Here is a 19502-nt window from a genome sequence, read left to right on the forward strand (position 1 = left end):
AAAAAAAATTTTATATACATGGTATTTAGTTAATACTTTCCATTCCTACAATGAAATTTGGGGAGGGGGGATTTTTCTTTGGGGGGGTCGGTTTTTGGGTCACACCCAGTGATGCTCAGGGGTCCTAGCTATGCACTCAGAAATCATTCCTACCTCTGGTGATCATATGGGACACCAGGGGATCGACCTTGGCCCATCCTTAGGTCAGCCCCATGTAAGCAAATGCCCTACTGCTGCGCCACTGCTCTGGCCCCTCCACTAATGGAATTTTGAAGGTTTGATATTTTGTTTTGGATTGGATTGTTTTTTCTCGAAAAGTGCTCAGAGCTTATTCCTGGCTCTGTATTCAGGAATCACTCCTAGCAACAGGGCTTTGGGGGACCATATAGGGTGGCCACATGCAAAGCAAGAGCCTTTCCCTTCTACTATCACTCCAGCCCCTCTTGTTTTACTTTTTAAATTTTTGGGGAGTATTCCCCATTGGGCACCAAGGCCACTCCCTCCACTGCTCAAGTGGTAAATAACATGGTATCAAGGAATGAACCTAGGGCTTAGATTCCTTCAAACTATCTCCTCTTGGGGCCCAGAGAGATAGCACAGCGGCGTTTGCCTTGCAAAGCAGCCGATCCAGGACCAAAGGTGGTTGGTTCGAATCCCCCGGTGTCCCATATGGTTCCCCGTGCCTGCCAGGAGCTATTTCTGAGCAGACAGCCAGGAGTAATCCCTGAGCAACGCTGGGTGTGGCCCAAAAACAAAAACAAACAAAAAAACTATCTCCTCTTTCATTTTTTCCCTTTTTATAAGGGATGATTACACAGCATTTGACTGACATAAACTTACATTTTAATTTGTAATTTGCATTTATTGAATGTTTTCATTTCAATCAGCTTCTAAAATATCAGTACACACTAAAATATTAAAAGTGCACACTATTCTTCAAATAAAAATAAAAATAAAGTATTAATTTCAACCAACTATAAATTCATAAAGCAGTTGAAATTTTTATTGTAAACAAAGTGGATTACAAAATTTAACAAAAGAAAAATTAGGGGCCGGAGAGATAGCTATGGAGGTAAGGCATTTGCCTTTCATGCTGAAGGACGGTGGTTCAAATCCCAGCATGCCATATGATTCCCTGTGCCTGCAGGGGCGATTTCTGAGCATAGAGCCAGGAGTAAATCAACCCCTGAGCGCTGCCAGGCATGACCCCAAAAACCAAAAAGAAAAATTAGAAGATTTTGGACGAGAGAGAGTACAGAAGGTTACGGTGCTTGCATTGCAGGTGGCCAACACAGGCTCAATCCTCATCCTATATGGTTCCCTGAGCACCACCAGGAGTAATTCCTAAGTGCAGAGCAGAAGTTAACCCTGAGTACCATCAGGCGTGGCTTATTTAAGACCTTCAAGGCTGGGGCCGGGCGGTGGCGCTAAAGGTAAGTGCCTGCCCTTGCCTGCGCTAGCCTTGGACGGACCGCGGTTCGATCCCCCGGTGTCCCATATGGTCCCCAAGCCAGGAGCAACTTCTGAGCACATCGCCAGGAGTAACCCCTGAGCGTTAACCGGGTGCTGGCCCAAAAACAAAAAAAAAAAAAGACCTTCAAGGCACCGAACTTATATGTAATGTTCAATATTTGCATTATTATATCTACATGTATATAAAACAAAAAAAAAAAACGATATTAAGGTCTTTTCCTACCAATTTACCTTAAAATATTAATAATCCTTATTCTATGTTTTTGTTTTTGGGCCACACCCGGTGACGCCTCAGGGGTTACTCCTGGCTATGCGCTCAGAAGTCGCCCTCTGGCTTGGGGGACCATATGGGATGCCGGGGGACCGAACCGCGGTCTGTCCTAGGCTAGTGCTGGCAAGGCAGACACCTTACCTCTAGCGCCAACACGCCAGCCCCTATTCTATGTTTTTTTTCTTTTGGGCCACGTGGGATGCCAAAAATTGAAACCAGCTCTGTCCCTGGATTGTTGCTCCGATCCTAATAGCCTTATTCTGTAAAAACTGTCAGCATTTGTTTTTCCTTTCCCTATTTTCCTAACCTTAAAATTTAAGAGTAGAAATAGAACACAGATGTACACTGAACCAGAGTGATAAAAAAACACTTTTTTTTTTTTTGGTCCTTTTTTGTTTTTTTTGGTGTCACACCTGGCAGCACTCAGGGATTACTCCCTGGCTCTATGCCTCAGAAATTGCTCCTGCCAGACTGCGGGGGGAGAGGGGAGACATGTGGGATGCCAGGATTCGAACCACCATCCTTCTGCATGCAAGGAAAAGCCTTACCTCATGCCATTTCCTCCAACCCTGAAAAACATACTTTAAGAGGTAAGATAATGGTCAGAGTGAATAGTACAGGGGGTTAGGGTGCTTGCTGTGATTGCAGTGGACACAGGTTCAATCACACAGGAGTGATTCTGAGCACAGAGCCGGAATTAAACCCCAAACACTGCTGGGTGTAGCTCAAAAACCAAAAATAAGGTTAAGCTATTTTGTAGATAAAAGCTCGTTGATGGCGGGGGCCGGTAGTGGTGGCACAAGCTGTAGGGCATCTGCTTTGCATGCACTAACCTAGGATGGACCGAAGTTTGACTACCCCTTCGGCGTCCCCAAGCCAGGTAGCGATTTCTGAGTGCATAGCCAGGGGAATAACCCTGAGCGTCACTGGGTGTGGCCCCAAACTCTCCCCCCCAAAAAAATAAACCCCAATTAATTGGATAGAACACTTGCCTTGCATTCGGGTCAACCTGTGTTTAATCTCCAGCACCAATATGGTCCCCAAACGCCCACCAGAGTGATTCATGAAAACAGAGCCAGGACTAAGTCCTATGCACTACTGGATTTGTCCCAAACACGAAACAAAAACTAAAAAGAAAAAAAATAGCTGTTGGGCCCGGAGAGATAGCACAGCGGCGTTTGCCTTGCAAGCAGCCGATCCAGGACCTAAGGTGGTTGGTTCGAATCAGGTGTCCCATATGGTCCCCCGTGCCTGCCAGGAGCTATTTCTGAGCAGAAGCGCAGGAGTAATCCCTGAGCACTGCCAGGTGTGGCCCAAAACCAAAACCAAAACCAAAAACAAAAAAAACAAAAACAAAAAAAAAAAAAGCTGTTAATTCTAGCAGAGATAAAAAAGGTTCAGGCTGCTCAAAGTAAGCTTACTATTGAGATTTCAATCAACAGATCTAAGATACTTTGCTACATATATTCATTTTCTACTTTTTATAGATTCAAAAAGAAATACAAGAAAGTGGAATCCCTAAGGATGGCCTCCCTAGCTCCAGCCTCTGGAACGAAACCACTACTTCTGTTTATCAATACCCTTGGTTTCCAAGTTCAAAAAATTTACCCTTTCCATGACAACCTGGAACACTGCTTGCTTTGTCATTCTGCTTTTATTTATATTACAGTGATATCTTTAGTGGTGCTGGCTTTCCTTTATGAAGTACTTGACTGCTGCTGCTTTGTAAAAAACAAAAACTGTGAAAGACTTACAAAGTGTCAAACCAAACCACCCTCTTAGAAGTATGATGAACACATATCAGAAAACGAGATGTTGAAGTGGTCTAGCACACTACTGAAGCTGAAATTTCCTGAGGTCTATCATTATTACAAAACTGATTCTCTTTGAATGGTTAAAAGATTTCCATTAGAAAAGAAAAAAAATATGTCTAATGTGTATATGTATCCTTTTCATTAAAATATATAGTAAAACTCATAAATGAAAGTATTTATCTCAAAATTTACTTAAAATGGGGGCCAGAGAGATAACCATGGAGGTAGGGCATGTGCCCTTGCAATGCAGAAAAACAGTGGTTTGAATCCCAGCATCCCATATTGTTTTCCCTGAGCCTGCCAGGAGCAATTTCTGAGTGTAGAGCCAGGAGTAACCCCTGGAAGCGCTGCCGGGTGTGGACCCAAAAACAAAAACAAAACAAAAAAAATTTTACTTAAAATAATACTCTAGGGCCGGAGAGGATAGCACAGCGGTTATTTGCCTTGCAAGCAAGCTGATCCAGGACCAAAGGTGGTTGGTTCAAATCCCGGTGTCCCATATAGTCCCCCGTGCCTGTCAGGAGCTATTTCTGAGAAGACAGTCAGGAGTAACCCCTGACATCGCTGGGTGTGACCCAAAAACCAAAAAAAAAAAAGAATACTTCTAGGGGCCAAAAGGGTGGCACAGGTCATAAGGCATCTATCTGCTTTATGCACGCTAGCCTAGGACTGACTGCGGTTCTATCCCCAGGGCGTACCATATGGTCCCCCAAGCCAGGAGCAATTTTTGAGCGATAGCCACCAGGTGTGGCCAAAGACCAAAAAATAATATGATACTTTTAGGAGCCGGAGGAATAGTACCAGAAGAAGGGGCATTTGGCCAATCAGAGTTCGACCCCAACATCCCATATGGTCCCCTTTGCCCACCAGGTGTGATTCCTGAAGCTCATCAGATCAACAGTAAGCTCTGAGCACTTCCAAGTATGGACCAAAAAGTAACAACAAAATAAAGGCTTTTAGGGCCGGAGCAATATAGCACAGCAGCAGGCATTTGCTCTGCATTAGTGTGCCAACCAGGGACAGACCCAGGTTCAATCCCCCAGCATCCCATAAGTCCCGAGCCTGGCAGAAGCAATTTCTGAGCACAGAGTCAGGCAGTAACCCTGAGTGCTGCTGGGTGTGGCCCAAAAACTTTAAAAAGAAAAAAGTTTTAGCATGGAGGTAAGGCATTTGCCTTTCATGCAGGAGGTTATTGGTTTGAAGCCTGGCATTCCTATGGTCCCCCGAGCCTGCCATGACCGATTTCTGAGCGTAGAGCCAGGAGTGACCCCTGAGCACTGCTGGGTCTGACCCCAAAACAAAACAAAACAAAAAGTTTTTTAAATAAAAAAATTATACAGCTAAAATTGGATAAAAGGAGCCAGAGTGACAGTATAGCACGGAACTTGCATGCAACAGACACACTAATATCACTAATCATCTTCTTAAAGTTTTTTCATACAATTTGCTTCCCATAGTCACACTCCTAAGGACTAAAGACATTCAAAGCAGAAAAGTCCAAAGCAATGTCAAAGGACAGAACCTCTTAACATGTGTTTGACTGCTGAGACAGGGAGAGGGCTCAAAGGGGAAGTGTGCAGCTTTGCATGCAGTGCTCAGGGACTATATCCAGTTCAATCGTTGAGGTCATTCCTGATGAAACTTGACTTGGAACAGATTGCAAAATAAATCCCCACTTTGTGAAATCACCCCAAAGACTGTACAGGTGAACTGGTCTGAAGCAGATAGCTGTGAAGAATTAATAAACCAAGTCAGGAGAGATTTGTGGAGTCAGTTTGCTTCTCTGCCCACCAAACCAAACTGACCTTTCCTAATTAAACCAGTGCACAAAAATAAATAAATAAAAACACAAAAAACAAACACGCACACCACACCACACACACACACACACACACACACACACACACACACACACACACACACAACAAATTCACCAGGAGGGGGGAAGGTCGAGTGAGAAGCAAAAGTACCTATCCAGATGGACTTTTACAAGTCAAAGGCTTGGTGAAGAAAGAGGAAATTGGGACCAGAGAGATAGCATGGAGGTAAGGAATTTGCCTTCCTTGCAGAAGGTCATTGGTTTGAATCCTAGTATCCCATAAAAAAATTTAAAAAAATAAAAAAGGAAGAGGAAATTGGGGGAACACCTTTGTTTTGGGTAAAGGCAGGATGTGACTTAACAGGATGTGACCTACACAGGTTGTGACCTAACACCTAACCTAATCCTAAAAGGCAGGATTGACTGGGGTCATCCATGTGCAAAGCAGAAGCACTGAACCCTGTACTATCTCTCCAGCCTCAAGATTTTTTTAACATATACACAATGGAATATTATGCAGGAGAGATAAAGTCATGAAATTTTCCTATACATGGATGTACATAGAATCTATTATGCTGAGTGAAATAAGTCAAAGAGGGGCCCAGAGAGATAGCACAGCGGCATTTGCCTTGCAAGCAGCCGATCCAGGACCAAAAATGGTTGGTTCGAATCCCGGTGTCCCATATGGTCCCCCGTGCCTGCCAGGAGCTATTTCTGAGCAGACAGCCAGGAGTAACCCCTGAGCACCGCCGGGTGTGGCCCAAAAACCAAAAACCAAAAAAAAGAAAAAAGAAATAAGTCAAAGGGAGAGAGACACAGAATAGTCTCACTCATCAATGGGTTTTAAGAAAAATAAAAGACATTTTGCAATAATCCTCAGAGACAAAGAGAGGAAGGCTGGAAGGTCCAGCTCACAATAATGAAGCTCACCACAAAGAGTGGTGAGTGCAGTTAGAGAAATAACTACACTGAGAACTATCATAACAATGTGAATGAATGAGGAAAGTGGAAAGCCAGTCTAGAGTACAGGAGGGGGTGGAGTGTGGAGGAGGGAGATTTCGGACACTGCTGGTGGGAATGTTGCACCAGTGAAGGGAGGTGTTCTTTACATGACTGAAACCCAACTACAATCATATTTGTAATCAAGGTGTTTAAATAAAGATATTAATATAAAAAAAGATTTCCTTTTAGCCTGGACCGTCATTTTCCAGTTTTTCCAGTAAATCACAGTCATGACCAGCACAAAGGGAAAGAGGAGGGGCACCCGCTATGTGTTTTCTAGACCCTTTAGAAGAAAGGTGATATTGTAGACATAAAGGGAATAAGCACTATTCAAAAAGGAATGCTCCACAAATGTTACCATGGAAAAACTGGAAGAGTCTACAACAGGGGTCTCAAACTCAATTTACCTGGGGGCCGCAGGAGGCAAAGTCGGGGTGAGGCAGGGCCAATAGGGGATTTCGCTTACCAACTATTCACAATAAAAAATCACATTAGTGGGGCCGGGAAGGTGGCGCTAGAGGTAAGGTGTCTGCCTTACAAGCGCTAGCCAAGGAACGGACCGCGGTTCGATCCCCCGGCGTCCCATATGGTCCCCCCAAGCCAGGGGCTATTTCTGAGCACATAGCCAGGAGTAACCCCTGAGCGTCAAACGGGTGTGGCCCAAAAACCATAAAAAAAAAATCACATTAGTAAGAAAAAAAAAAATCGCATTAAACATTTGCATACCCCAAACAACTGCTCAGTCACTGAGCTCCAGCTCTCTGCTGCTCTGAGCCATGTGACAGCTCTGCACTTTGAACCCTTCATGCTGGGCAGTGCCTTAAGACAAGCTCTGAACAAAAAGCTGTGAGCGGAAGCAAAGGAGCAATGGTGATACTTCCAGCCCAGAGCTTAAAATTGCCAGGGCAAGAGCTTCCAAAATTCTTTTTCCATCTGACATAGAAACCAGTCACACCTGAAACATCAGCTGAGTCCCTGTCATGTGAGTCCTTGAGTGACCGATTACCTGAGACACCTGTCAACCCATGATAAACACGTGGTAAGAGAAAAACAAACTTTTTTGGTTCTAAGTCACTGAGGCTTAGGGACTATTAACACAAACTGACTAACATTAACCTTCCAAATATATCTTTTAAGAAAAACTCTGGCCAACTAAAGAGAAGCAAAGCCCAGAGGTTCTTCCTGATGCTAAATGGGATCTACTGTTTGTGGCAATGAAATTCCCTGCAATCTCCTATAGCCTAAACTAGCATGGCTTCAACCTTTTACATCTGCAGAATGGCACCTATGTGCGTACCAGTCCAGAGATCAGCAGTTAAATCTACTATGGCAGAACAGTGGTTCCCAGTCTTTCTATACCTGTGGACAAGGAGGGATTGAAAATCTGGGCCAAAGAGTTGTACAGTGGATAAGATGTTGGATTTACATTCAGTCGACTGGATTCAATCCCTGGCACCTCATATGATCTTCCTCAGCCCGCCAGAAATGATCCCTGTTCAGAGCCAGCTGTAAATCCTGAGCACATCCGGGCAGGGCCCAAAACCCAAAAGAAAACAAACCACTGCCTTAAACCACAAAGAACAAAGGTCTCAACTTTTTTCCCTTTTATGCTGCCAGGAGATCAATCCAGTACCTTAACCATCTAAGTCAAGTGCTATTCTTTTTTTTTTTTTTTTTTGTGGTTTTTGGGTCACACCCGGCAATGCTCGGGGTTACTCCTGGCTCCATGCTCAGAAATTGCTCCTGGCAGGCACAGGGGACCATATGGGATGCTGGGATTCGAACCGATGACCTCTTGCATGAAAGGCAAACGCTTTACCTCCATGCTATCTCTCCAGCCCGTCAAGTGCTATTCTAATGACCGCATTTTCCTGGCACAAAGATAGTCTTTTAAGGGACCTTCAAAGCAGTGCTCTGAGGACCTCGAGGTTTCAATGCTCCATCCAGCAATTCAGTGCTATTAGAACATCATCAAGACCCTAATAAATATTACTGCCACATTCTGAAGTAGGCAAATAATTGTTGTGAATTAAGATGCACTGATCTTGTATGAAAGTTATAAACCCTTGGGGCCGGAGAGATAGCATGGAGGTAAGGCGTTTGCCTTTCATGCAGGAGGTTATCGGTTCGAATCCCGGTGCCCCATATGGTCCCCTGTGCCTGCCAGGAGCAATTTCTGAGCCTGGAGCCAGGAATAACCCCTGAGCACTGCCAGGTGTGACCCAAAAACAAAAAAAAAAAAAAAAAAAAAAGTAAGTTATAGGGGCCGGGCGGTGGCGCTAAAGGTAAGGTGCCTGCCTTGCCTGCGCTAGCCTTGGACGGACCGCGGTTCGATCCCCCGGCGTCCCATATGGTCCCCCAAGCCAGGAGCAACTTCTGAGCACATAGCCAGGAGTAACCCCTGAGCATTACTGGGTGTGGCCCAAAAATAAAAAAAAAAAAAAAAAAAAAAAAAGAAAGTTATAAATCCATGTGAGAGCACAGCGGCAGGGCATGCCTTGCATGTGGCCAACCCAGGACTTTCCCAGGTTTGATCCCCGGCATCGCATATGGTCCCCTTGAGCCTGCCAGAAGTAATTTCTGAGCACAGAGCCAGGAGTAACCCCTGAGCGCTGCGGGGTAAGGTCCAAAAATAAAAAGTTATAAACCCAGGGCTTAAGCCAGGGGTTTCAAACTCACAGCCGGCGGGCTGCAAACGGCCCTCCCTACAACATTTTGTGGCCCTGCCCTAGAGGAATCTTTTTTTGTTTGTTTTAGTTGTTTGGGTCACACCCCCCAATGTTCAAGGCTTACTACTGACTTTGCACTCAAGGATCACCCTGGCTGCCTCCTGCGGCCCCCAGGTATATTGAGTTTGAGACCCCTGGTTAAGGGATGGTACAGCAAGGACACTTGTCTTGCACATGGCCAACTAGGGTTTGAGTCCCAGCACCCAATATAATCCCGGAGCCCCAACAGGGGCTCCTGAGTTCAGAGCCAGAAGTAATCACTGAGCATTGCTGGGAGTGGCCCAGAAATAAAAAAGATAATAAACTGGGAGTTGGAGCAAAAGCACAGTGGTAGGGCATTTGCTTTGCACACAGCCAACCCCAGAAGAACTTCAATTTGATTCCCGGCATCCCATATAGTCCAAAACCTGCTAGGAGCGATTTCTGAGCACAGAGCCAGGAGTAACCCCTGAGCATCAAATGGGTGTGGCTAAAAAAAAAACCAAAAAAAAAAAAAAAACAAAAACAAAAAAAAAAGTCAACACTATTGACATATCAAGCAATCAAGCAAGATTTAGTCTAAAAATGTATGATTATATTATTATACCGTATATTCAACATAAAATACCATATAACAGGATAAAGGACAGGAACAAAATCATCAGCAGATGAAGGAAAAGCATCTTGACACTATCAAGTTATGACTTAAAATACCCAACAAACTAGAAAAGGGGGGAAAAGGGGGGACTTCCACAACCTGATAAAGGACAGACACAAAACCCAAACCTTATATCATCATACATGAATAGGCAAAAATCTCCTCTCTCATTACTTCTATATAACACTGTATAGCCAGATCAAGGGAAGCTAAGGGAGAAGAGAGGAGGTACCAATGTTTTTTTAACTCACAGATAGCATAATCCTATATGTAGAAAACTCACACAAAAACAATATAAGCAAATTTACAGTATATAAAATCAACGTACACATTTGCCTTATGTTAAAATATTAGCAATGAGCAGTCAGAGATCAAATCAACAAAAAAATTTTAGGCCAGGAGATGACAAAGGCCCTGAGTACCATTTCTGGCACTATAACTCAACAATCCCCACAATATCTAAAGAATGCAACAATAATAAATTTAACTATGTGGCCGGAGAGAGAGCGCAGCATGCTGTAGGGTGTTTGCCTTGCATGCAGCCAACCCAAAACTGACAGTAGTTCTTTCTTGGCATCCCGTATGGTCCCCTAAGCCTGCCAGGAGTGATTTCTGAGTGCAGAGTCAGGAGTAACCTGAACACCGGTGTGAAACCAAAAAACAAACAAACAAACAAATACTAAAGTTAACCGGGCCGGAGAGATAGCACAGCAGTAAGGCATTTGCCTTGAATGCGGTCAGCTGACCAGGACAGACCCTGTTCGATTTCTGGCTCCCATAATGTCTCCCAAGCTTACCAGGAGTGATATCTGAGCACAAAGCCAGGAGTAACCCTGACTATAGCTGGATTGGCCCAAATATCAAGCAATCAATCAATCAATAAGCCGCTAAATAAAATAAATTTAAACAAATAAAAATGTGTAAGACTTTTACACTAAAACCATAAAAATGATTTTTGGGTTTCATTTTGTTGTTGTTTTTGGGTCAACCCAGCAGCACTCAGGGGTTACTCCTGGCTCTGCACTCAGAAATCACTCCTGGCAGGCACAGGGGACCATATGAAATACTGAAATAGGATAGGGGCCGGGCGGTGGCGCTAGAGGTAAGGTACCTGCCTTGCCTGCGCTAGCCTAGGACGGACCACGGTTCGATCCCCCGGTGTCCCCTATGGTCCCCCAAGCCAGGAGCGACTTCTGAGCGCATAGCCAGGAGTAACCACTGAGCGTCAAATGGGTGTGGCCCAAAAAAAAAAAAAAAAAGAAATACTGAAATAGGAACCAGAGTCTGTCTGGGGTTAGCTGTTTGTAAGGCAAATGCCAAATGGCTGTGCTATCTCTCCAGCCCCACACAAAACGTTTTCTTAATTTAAATCATTTTTATTTTTGGGTCACACCCAGTGGCACTCAGGAGTTACTCCTGTGTCTCTCTCTTTTTTTTTTTTTGGTGTTTGGTTTTTGGGCCACACTTTGTAATGCTCAGGGGTTACTCCTGGCTATGCGCTCAGAAGTCGCTCCTGGCTCGGGGAACCATATGGGACACCAGTGAATTGAACCTCGGTCCGTCCTAGGCTAGCGTTGGCAAAGCAAACACCTTACCTCTAGCGCCACTACACTGGCCCAGGGAACCATATGGGATGCCAGGATTCAAACCACTGGCCTTCTACATGAAAGGCAAATGCCCTACTCCATGCTATCTCTCTGGCCCCTACTCTGTCTCTGAACTCAGAAATTGCTTCTGGCGGGGCTGAAGTGGTAGTGCAGCGGGATAGCATTTGCCTTGCACGCAGCTGACCTAGAATGAACCAAGGTTCCATTCCCCAGTCTCCCATGTGGTCCCCCAACCTATGTGCTCAGAAATTGCTCCTGGCTTGGGGGACCATATGGGATGCCGAGGGATCAAACCGTGGTCCATCCTAGGTTAGCCCCATGCAAGGCAAATGCCCTACCGCTGTGCCACTGCTCTGGCCTCAAAATTTTTCATTTTTTAAAGTAGGACTTTCATTCATAATTTCAAAACTATAAACTACAGCAATCAAAAGTGTTATAGGAACATAAGGACAGACATATGCGTCAGTGAAACCATCATTCCAAATTTATTTCACTATGGTCAAGCAACATTGAAACCACTACCAATGCAACTCAGTGAGGAAAATAAAGTATTTTTTCTCTCCCTCCTACAGCAGGCAATGCAGGCATTTAAGCCCTTTGAGCTAACACTCCAGATCCAAAACAAATTAGTATTTTCAAGATATAACACAAGGGCCAAATAACCATGCAAAAAATTATTTAGGGGCTATAGAAAAATAGTAAAGCAAGTAAGGCATTGCCTTGGTACCCAGGAGTGAACCCTAACCACAGAGGAAGAAAGAAGCCCTGAATACAGTTGGGTGTGGCCTCCCAGGAACTATACAAAGACAAAAAGTTAGACTTTATGTTAAGCCATACACAAAAAATATTGATTTAAATATATCATAGACCAAAAGCTACAAACCTTTGGGGCTTTTTTGTTGTTTGGTTTTGGCTTTGTGAATACCCCCAGCAGTGCTCAGAGTTCAAGAGTGGCTCTGTGTGGGGCTGGAGAGATAGCATGGAGGTAGGGCATTTGCCTTGCATGCAGAATGACAGTGATTCGAATCCCGGCATCCCATATGGTCCCCCATGCCTGAAAGGGACGATTTCTTTTTTTGTTTTTGTTTTTTTTTGTTTTTTTTTGTTTGTTTGTTTTTGGGCCACACCCGGTGACGCTGAGGGGTTACTCCTGGCTATGTGCTCAGAAGTCGCTCCTGGCTTGGGGGACCATATGGGATGCCGGGGGATCGAACCGCGGTCCGTCCAAGGCTAGCGCAGGTAAGGCAGGCACCTTACCTCTAGCGCCACCGCCCGGCCCCGAAAGGGACGATTTCTGAGCATAGAGCCGGGAGTAAACCCTGAGCACTGCCGGGTGTGACCCAAAAACCAAAAAAAAAAAAAAAAAGGAGTGGCTCTGTGGGGCCAAGAGAGAGCATGGAGGTAGGGCATTTGCCCTGCATGCAGAAGGACGGTGGTTCGAATCCCAGCTTCCCATATAGTCTCCCAAGCCTGCCAAGAGCGATTTCTGAGGTTAGAACCAGGAGTAACCCCTGAATGTTGCCGGGTCTGACCCAAAAAAACAAAAACAAAAAACAAAAAGAGTGGTCTGGAGTGACCCCTGGTGGTGCTCAAGGAACTGACCATGGTCAAGAATCTAATAAAGGTTGCATTCAGGCACCACAGCCACATGCCAGGCTAACCTTCTATACCTCCAGCCCAAAAGTTTAAAATGCAAACAGAGAAGTAAATTTTCATAACCCTGGTTGGGTTGGACAGTGATTCTTTTTAGATATGGCACTAAGAATAGAAGTGATACTAGATCAAAGATTTGCATCCAGAATATAAAGAACACATATTCATTTTAAAAAATTAAAACTGTGGGGCTAGGAGATATTTGCTTAGCATGTGCCCCACCTGGATTCAATCCATCACATGACCTGGTGCCCTAAGCACCCTGCTGGGTACAGTCCCAGAGGTGTCTCAAGTAATACTGGCTTGTGATCTTGGAGACCCTGGTAGTCCCTGAGTACTTGGATGGTTAAGATAACTCATGGCACCAATGAGACCAAGTAACAAGGCATCTCAGGCCCTTGCATTGAACTTCAGGCTCCATTAGCCAAAACACAATTTTCTTTTTTTTGTTCTGGGCCACACTCAGGTGATACTCCTGGCTCTTTATTCGGGGATCACTCCTGGCAGATTTGGGGAACTATATGGGTTCCAGAAATCAGACCTGGGATAGCCATGTGTAAGGCAAACATCCAATCTGCTGTACTATCACTCCGACAAAAACAAAATTAACTTGAATAGACATTTCACCACACACAAAAAAAAATGTTAATAAGCACATGAAACAATATTTAACATCAATCATGAGCCTGAAATGCAGAAGGACAATGGTTCGAATCCCAGCATCCCATACGGTCCCAAGCCTGCCAGGAGTGATTTCTGAGTGTAGAACCAGGAGTAACCCCTTAGCACTGCCAGATGTAACCCAAAACCCAAAAAAGATACTTAGTCTTACACATAGCTAGCTGACCCGGTTTGATCCCCAGAACTACTTATGAGCCCCCAGCACCATTAGGAGTAAACCTTAAGCATTGCCAGATGTGGAAAAACGAAAAAGGAAAGAAAAAAAAAAAAGATAAATTTTGGGCCAGAGAGATAGCATGGAGGTAAGGTGTTTGCCTTTCATGTGGAAGGTCAGTGGTTCGAATCTTGGCATCCCATATAGTCCCTGGAACCTGCCAGGAGTGATTTCTGAGCATGGAGCCAGAAGTAACCCCTGAGCACTGCCGGGTATGACCCAAAAATAAACCAAAAAGAAAAAAAGAAAAAGAAAAGACAAATTTCTAGAGACAAGGGCTCTTGAGTAAAAGCAAGAAGTAACAACACTAGGGATCTGGGAGTGATGAAAATGTTCTAAAATTGAACATTGCAACTTAGGTTGCACAACTCAGAATATACTGTCACTGATTTATACACTTAAGCTGGGGGATTTTATCATATATAAATTATACCTCAGTAAAACTATCTTAAAAAGCTAAATAAAGGGCCCAGAGTGGTGGCGCAAGCGGTAGGGCATCTGCCTTGCACACGTAAACCTAAGACAGACCAGGGTTTGATTCCCCAAGCGTCCCATATAATCCCCCAAGTCAGGAGCAATTTCTGAGCACAGAGCCAGGAGTAACACCTGAGTGTCATTGGGTGTGACCCAAAAACCAGAAAAATAAAGATAAGTGAAAAAAGGCAAGAGACAAGTAATTCTATGGAATTATGATTACATAACTGTGAAAATTAACTAAAACCATTTTAGTTCACTTATGTACATTTTAATTGCACAATTAAAACAAGTAAATTGTAGGGTATATAAATCAAATCTTAATGAAGTTCTTTTAAAAATTATAAAATTCCAATTACAACCAAAAACCATTACACTTTAAAAACAAAAAACTCTTGTTATTCCATCTTCTTTTTTAATGTAATTAAATGCTAAGCCACTGTTTCCCAAAGTAGGCACTATCAATGTGCAATGGAATGATCCAGGGGCAGAGTAGTCAGTTGAGGTGCAAAATGGGGGGTTTGGGGGGAGGGGTGACAGGGAAATACTTCCTTGCTTGCTCACTTAAAAGAATGTAGATTGAGGGCCCAGAGAGATAGCACAGCGGCATTTGCCTTGCAAAGATGGTTGGTTCGAATCCCTGTGTCCCATATGGTCCCCTGTGCCTGCCAGGAGCTATTTCTGAGCAGACAGCCAGGAGTAACCCCTGAGCACTGCCGGGTGTGGCCCAAAAACCAAAAAAAAAAAAAGAATGTAGATTGAGGGGCCAGAGAGATAGCATGGAGGTACGGTGTTTGCCTCGCATGCAGGATAGTGGTTTGAATCCTAGCATCCCATTATGATCCCCCATGTCTGCCAGGAGTGATTTCTGAATGTAGAGCCAGGAGTAACCCAAGTGCTGCTGGGTATGACCCAAAAAAAAAAAAAAAAAGAATGTAGATGGGGGCCTGAGCAACAGTCCAGTGGTTGGGGCATTTCACTTGCACGCAGCAGCCAATCTGGATTCGATCTCTGGTAATCCTATAAGGTCCCCTGAGCCTACCAGGAGTAATTTCAGATCACTGTTGGGTGTGGTAAAAAAAAAATAAATAAAAAGGATTTCCAGTGAGACACAGAATAATTTTGTTTTGTAGGTAGGCCAAGTAAGTTTGGAGACCTCAGACTGGAGAAATAGTACAGCATGTGAAGCATTTGTTTTGTACACAGCTGGCCTACGTTAGGTCTCTGACAACCCAGATGGTCTCCCAAGCACATCCAGGAGTGGTCTTAGCTATGGCCAAAATTAGTAAATAGATAGGTAGGTAAATAGAAAGATAGAGATACTGCTAGAGGGAGAGAGGGAGGTAGATGGGTGGGTGGGTTATAGACAGATGGATGGACAGAAAAACGGACAGACAAATGAACGATAGATAATTCAGGAATAAGGCTAAAGCAATAGTACAGCAGTTAGGGTGCTTGCCTTAATGTAGCTGACCCAGGTTCAATCCCCAGCACTCTATACGATCTCCAGAGCCTGCCAGGAATGATCACTGAGCTCAGAACCAGTAATGAAATCTGAGTACAAAGTGTGACCCCAAAAAAAAGTTTGGAAACCCCTTTGCTTAACAAAAATCAATATGAATATAAGACTGAAAAATTAATAGACATATCTACATGCTTTCTAAAATAATAAAAACTAAAACAGTTAAATCAATTTTACTAACCAGAATTTTGTTTAGAGCTTGATGAACTTCCATGTTCTAGTTTTGCTTTCTTCTTCTTTGATGATGATGATGAAGACGATGATGAGCCAGAAGTAACTGAGCGTTTTTCTACAACAGGAGTGGAAAGGGCTCGTTTTTTGAATAGCTCCCGTTCCCTCAGGAGGCTTGGATCCATAATGCTTCAAAAAAAAAAGTATGACTCTTTAAAACAGGTTTCAAGTGATTCAAATCTATATTCTAAATCCACAAATCATAATCAGTTACTTATTACAAAAATACACAATTTTTATTACTTTTCTACTACATCTATTTACTCACTCAATCCTGGGGTGGAGGACACAAAAATACAACATTTTATTAGTGTCTATCAAGTGTCAGTCCCTATTCTGGGGACTAGTAAAAAGCAATCAACTTATTCTGTACAGTAGCTACAGAACTAAATAGTCCCAGGTTACATAAGCCTAGGTGGGGGTCACCAGTTAATATTTTTCTGATTTGTCATTGCTTTATTCCAAGGTATACAACATATTGATATGCTATATGCATGTAATGTGACAAATTTAGTTAATATCACTACAGGGTAGGAGAGCACTTATAAAGGTTGATGAACATGCTTTGCATGCAAGGCCCTGGGCTTCAATATCTGGCAGCAAATGATCTCAAGAGCCTCACTAGGTATGGTCCTAAACCAAAAGCATCGAGAAAAATACAATTTTCCTTATAAAAAGAATCTTTAGGGGCTGGAGAGATAGCATGGAGGTAAGGCGTTTGCCTTTCATACAGAAGGTCATTGGTTCCAATCCCGGCATCCCATATGGTCCCCCGAGCCTGCCAGGAGCGATTTCTGAGCATAGAGCCAGGAGTAACTCCTGAGCGCTGCCAGGTGTGACCCAAAAACCAAAAACCAAAAAAATAAAATAAAAAAAAAATAAAAAAAGAATCTTTATAAGTGAAGAACAGAATAGTACAGCAGGTAGAGTGCTTTCCTTGCCAAAAGCCAACCAACATGGGTTCAATCCATGGTACCCATAAAGTCTCCTGAGCTTACCAGGAATGACCCCTGAGAGAAGAGCCAAGAGTAAGGCCTGCTTATTACTGGGTGTGGCCCAAAACACATGTTATTATCTACTAATGACAATTTTCAAATATGTATGATTTACCATATTCACTATGTTGCATTTTATATCCCCAATCCCCCAAACTTATCTCCTAATTAGAAAACTGTACTCTTGGGGCCGGGCGGTGGCGCTAAAGGTAAAGTGCCTGCCTTGCCTGCGCTAACCTTGGACGGACCGCGGTTCGATCCCCCGGTGTCCCATATGGTCCCCCAAGCCAGGAGCAACTTCTGAGCACATAGCCAGGAGTAACCCCTGAGCGTTACCGGGTGTGGCCCAAAAACCAAAAAAAAAAAAAAAAAAAGAAAACTGTACTCTTTTTTTTTTTTGGGGGGGGGGGGGGTTGGGCCATAGCCAGTGATATTCAGGGCTTACTCCTGAAAGGTCAGGGGACCATATGGGATGCCAGGAATTGAACCTGGGTCCATCCAGTGTGCTATCACTCCAGCCCCAAGTATGTTTTGACCACTCTCACCTATTTTTCATGTATCCCTTCTAAAAATTATCAATCTTTCTTCTGAATCTATGATTTTCTTTTTGTTTTGTTTTTTTTTTTTTTTGGAGGGGAGCATCACATCTAGTGGCTCTAAGGAGCTACTTCCTGCTTGTAGGCTATAAGCAACTCCATCCAGGTGGTGCTCAGGGACCAAGCAATGCCAAGGATCACACCCAAGCCTTCTGCATGCAAATTAAGTGCTTTGGCTAAGTTGTTTTGTTTTTTTTAGAATCCACATATATGTGAGATTACACAGGATTTGTCTGTCAGACTTATTTAACTTAGCATAATGCCCTCATAATCCATTCAGGTATCCCAAATGGCAAGTTCCTTTCTTGAGTGAGGGAGGGTTGGGTTTGGGGTTTTGCTGCACTCAAGGTTACTCAAGACTCCACACTCAGAAATTCCTGCCATTCCAGGGACCATATGGGATGCCAGGGATTGATCTTGAGTCAACCACATACAAGATAAAGACCCAATCCAATATGCTATTGTTCAGCAATAGCAATAGCAAGTTCCTCTCTTACTGATTGAGTAAAAATCATCATTCTTTATTTTCCACCAACACAGTTTGCTTAATGTCTTGATCATTGTAAATAATGCTGTAGAGAACGCGTGGGTGTGTCTTTTCAAAACAGTGTTAACATTTTCTCCAGATAAATGTCAAAAGTTTAAGTGCAGATTAGTTTTGTTCTAGCTTTATTTTTGTTAGGGAAATTCCAAATTGTGTTCAACAGTGCCAGTATAAATTAATCCCCATCAAGAATTCAGATGACTTTCTATTTTTTTTTTTTTAGCAAGGAGGACGAGTTTGTGGTGCTCAGGAATTACTCCTGGTTCTGTGGCCAGAGATCACTCCTGAGGGGGCTGATCAGGGATCAAATTTGGGGCAGCTACATAAAAAGCACTTTACACACTATACTATCTCTCCATCCAAAATATTTCTTTTCTTTTTTTGAGGGAGAGGTGGAGATTGGGTCACACCCAACATTGCTCAGGTTTACTCCTGTCTCTTCGCTCAGAAATCGCTCCTGGCAGACTCGGGGGAACCATATGGGATGCCAGGATTCGAACCACTGTCCATCCTGGATCAGCTGCTTGCAAGGCAAATGCCCTACCACTGTGCTATCTCTCCGACCCCACCCCACCCCAGTATTTCTTCTTTTGTTTTTTTGTTTTTTGTTTTTTGGATCACACCCAGCAGTGCTCAGGGGTTACTCCTGGCTCTACTCTCAGAAATCATTCCTATTAGGCTCGGGGGACCATATGGAATACTAGGATTCGAACCACCGTCCTGCATGCAAGGCAAATGTCTTACCTCCATGCTATCTCTCCCCAGCCCCTCTATTTTATTTTTTAACTTTATTGATTGGTTTTTGGGCCACACCCAACCAGTGCTCAGGTGTTACTCCTGGCTCTGCAATCAGAAATCACCCCCTGGCAGGCTAGGGGACCATATGGGTGCTGGTAATCAAACCGGGTCCCTCCTGGGTCAGCCGCATCCAAGGCACACACCCTAGCGCTGTGAAATCTCTCCAGCTGTTAATTACCTTTTCATATACCTGTAGGCCAAGTCTTTTTGGGAAAACTATCCATTCAGTTCCTCTACCCCTTTTTGTTCTGTTTTGTTTTTGAGTCACACCCAGTGGCGCTCAGGGACTACTCCTGGCCCTGAGCTTCAGAAGTTGCTCCTGGCAGGCTCGGGGGACCATATGGGATGCCGAGATTCGAACCAGGGTCCATCCTGTGTTGGCCACATGCAAGGCAACCAGCTTACCACTGTGCTATTGCTTTGGCCCCCACTCTGTCCATTT

General features: G+C 43.9%; 2 protein-coding genes across 3 annotated transcripts in view; one reads left to right on the top strand and one right to left on the bottom strand.

The window, feature by feature from the left end:
- The window catches only part of GTF2E2 (general transcription factor IIE subunit 2), a 188033-nt gene extending 171781 nt beyond the window's left edge, over window positions 1-16252 (bottom strand). For both annotated transcript variants that reach the window (XR_007494883.1, XM_049772397.1), the window contains exon 1: window positions 16078-16252. Coding sequence is in view for 1 of the 2 variants with exons in the window: in XM_049772397.1 (XP_049628354.1) it covers window positions 16078-16252 (175 nt within the window). In the remaining variant the exon portion in view is untranslated. The remainder of the gene's footprint in view (window positions 1-16077) is intronic.
- Window positions 2583-3573, top strand: SMIM18 (small integral membrane protein 18). Its single transcript, XM_049771493.1, is given in 7 exon segments — window positions 2583-2624; window positions 3232-3324; window positions 3326-3367; window positions 3369-3405; window positions 3408-3478; window positions 3480-3539; window positions 3541-3573. Coding segments are annotated over 7 exon segments (378 nt in total).
- Window positions 16253-19502: the final 3250 nt, after the last annotated feature.

The sequence above is a fragment of the Suncus etruscus genome, chromosome 4 (genome assembly GCF_024139225.1).
Source record: "Suncus etruscus isolate mSunEtr1 chromosome 4, mSunEtr1.pri.cur, whole genome shotgun sequence".
NCBI classification, from domain to species: domain Eukaryota; kingdom Metazoa; phylum Chordata; class Mammalia; order Eulipotyphla; family Soricidae; genus Suncus; species Suncus etruscus.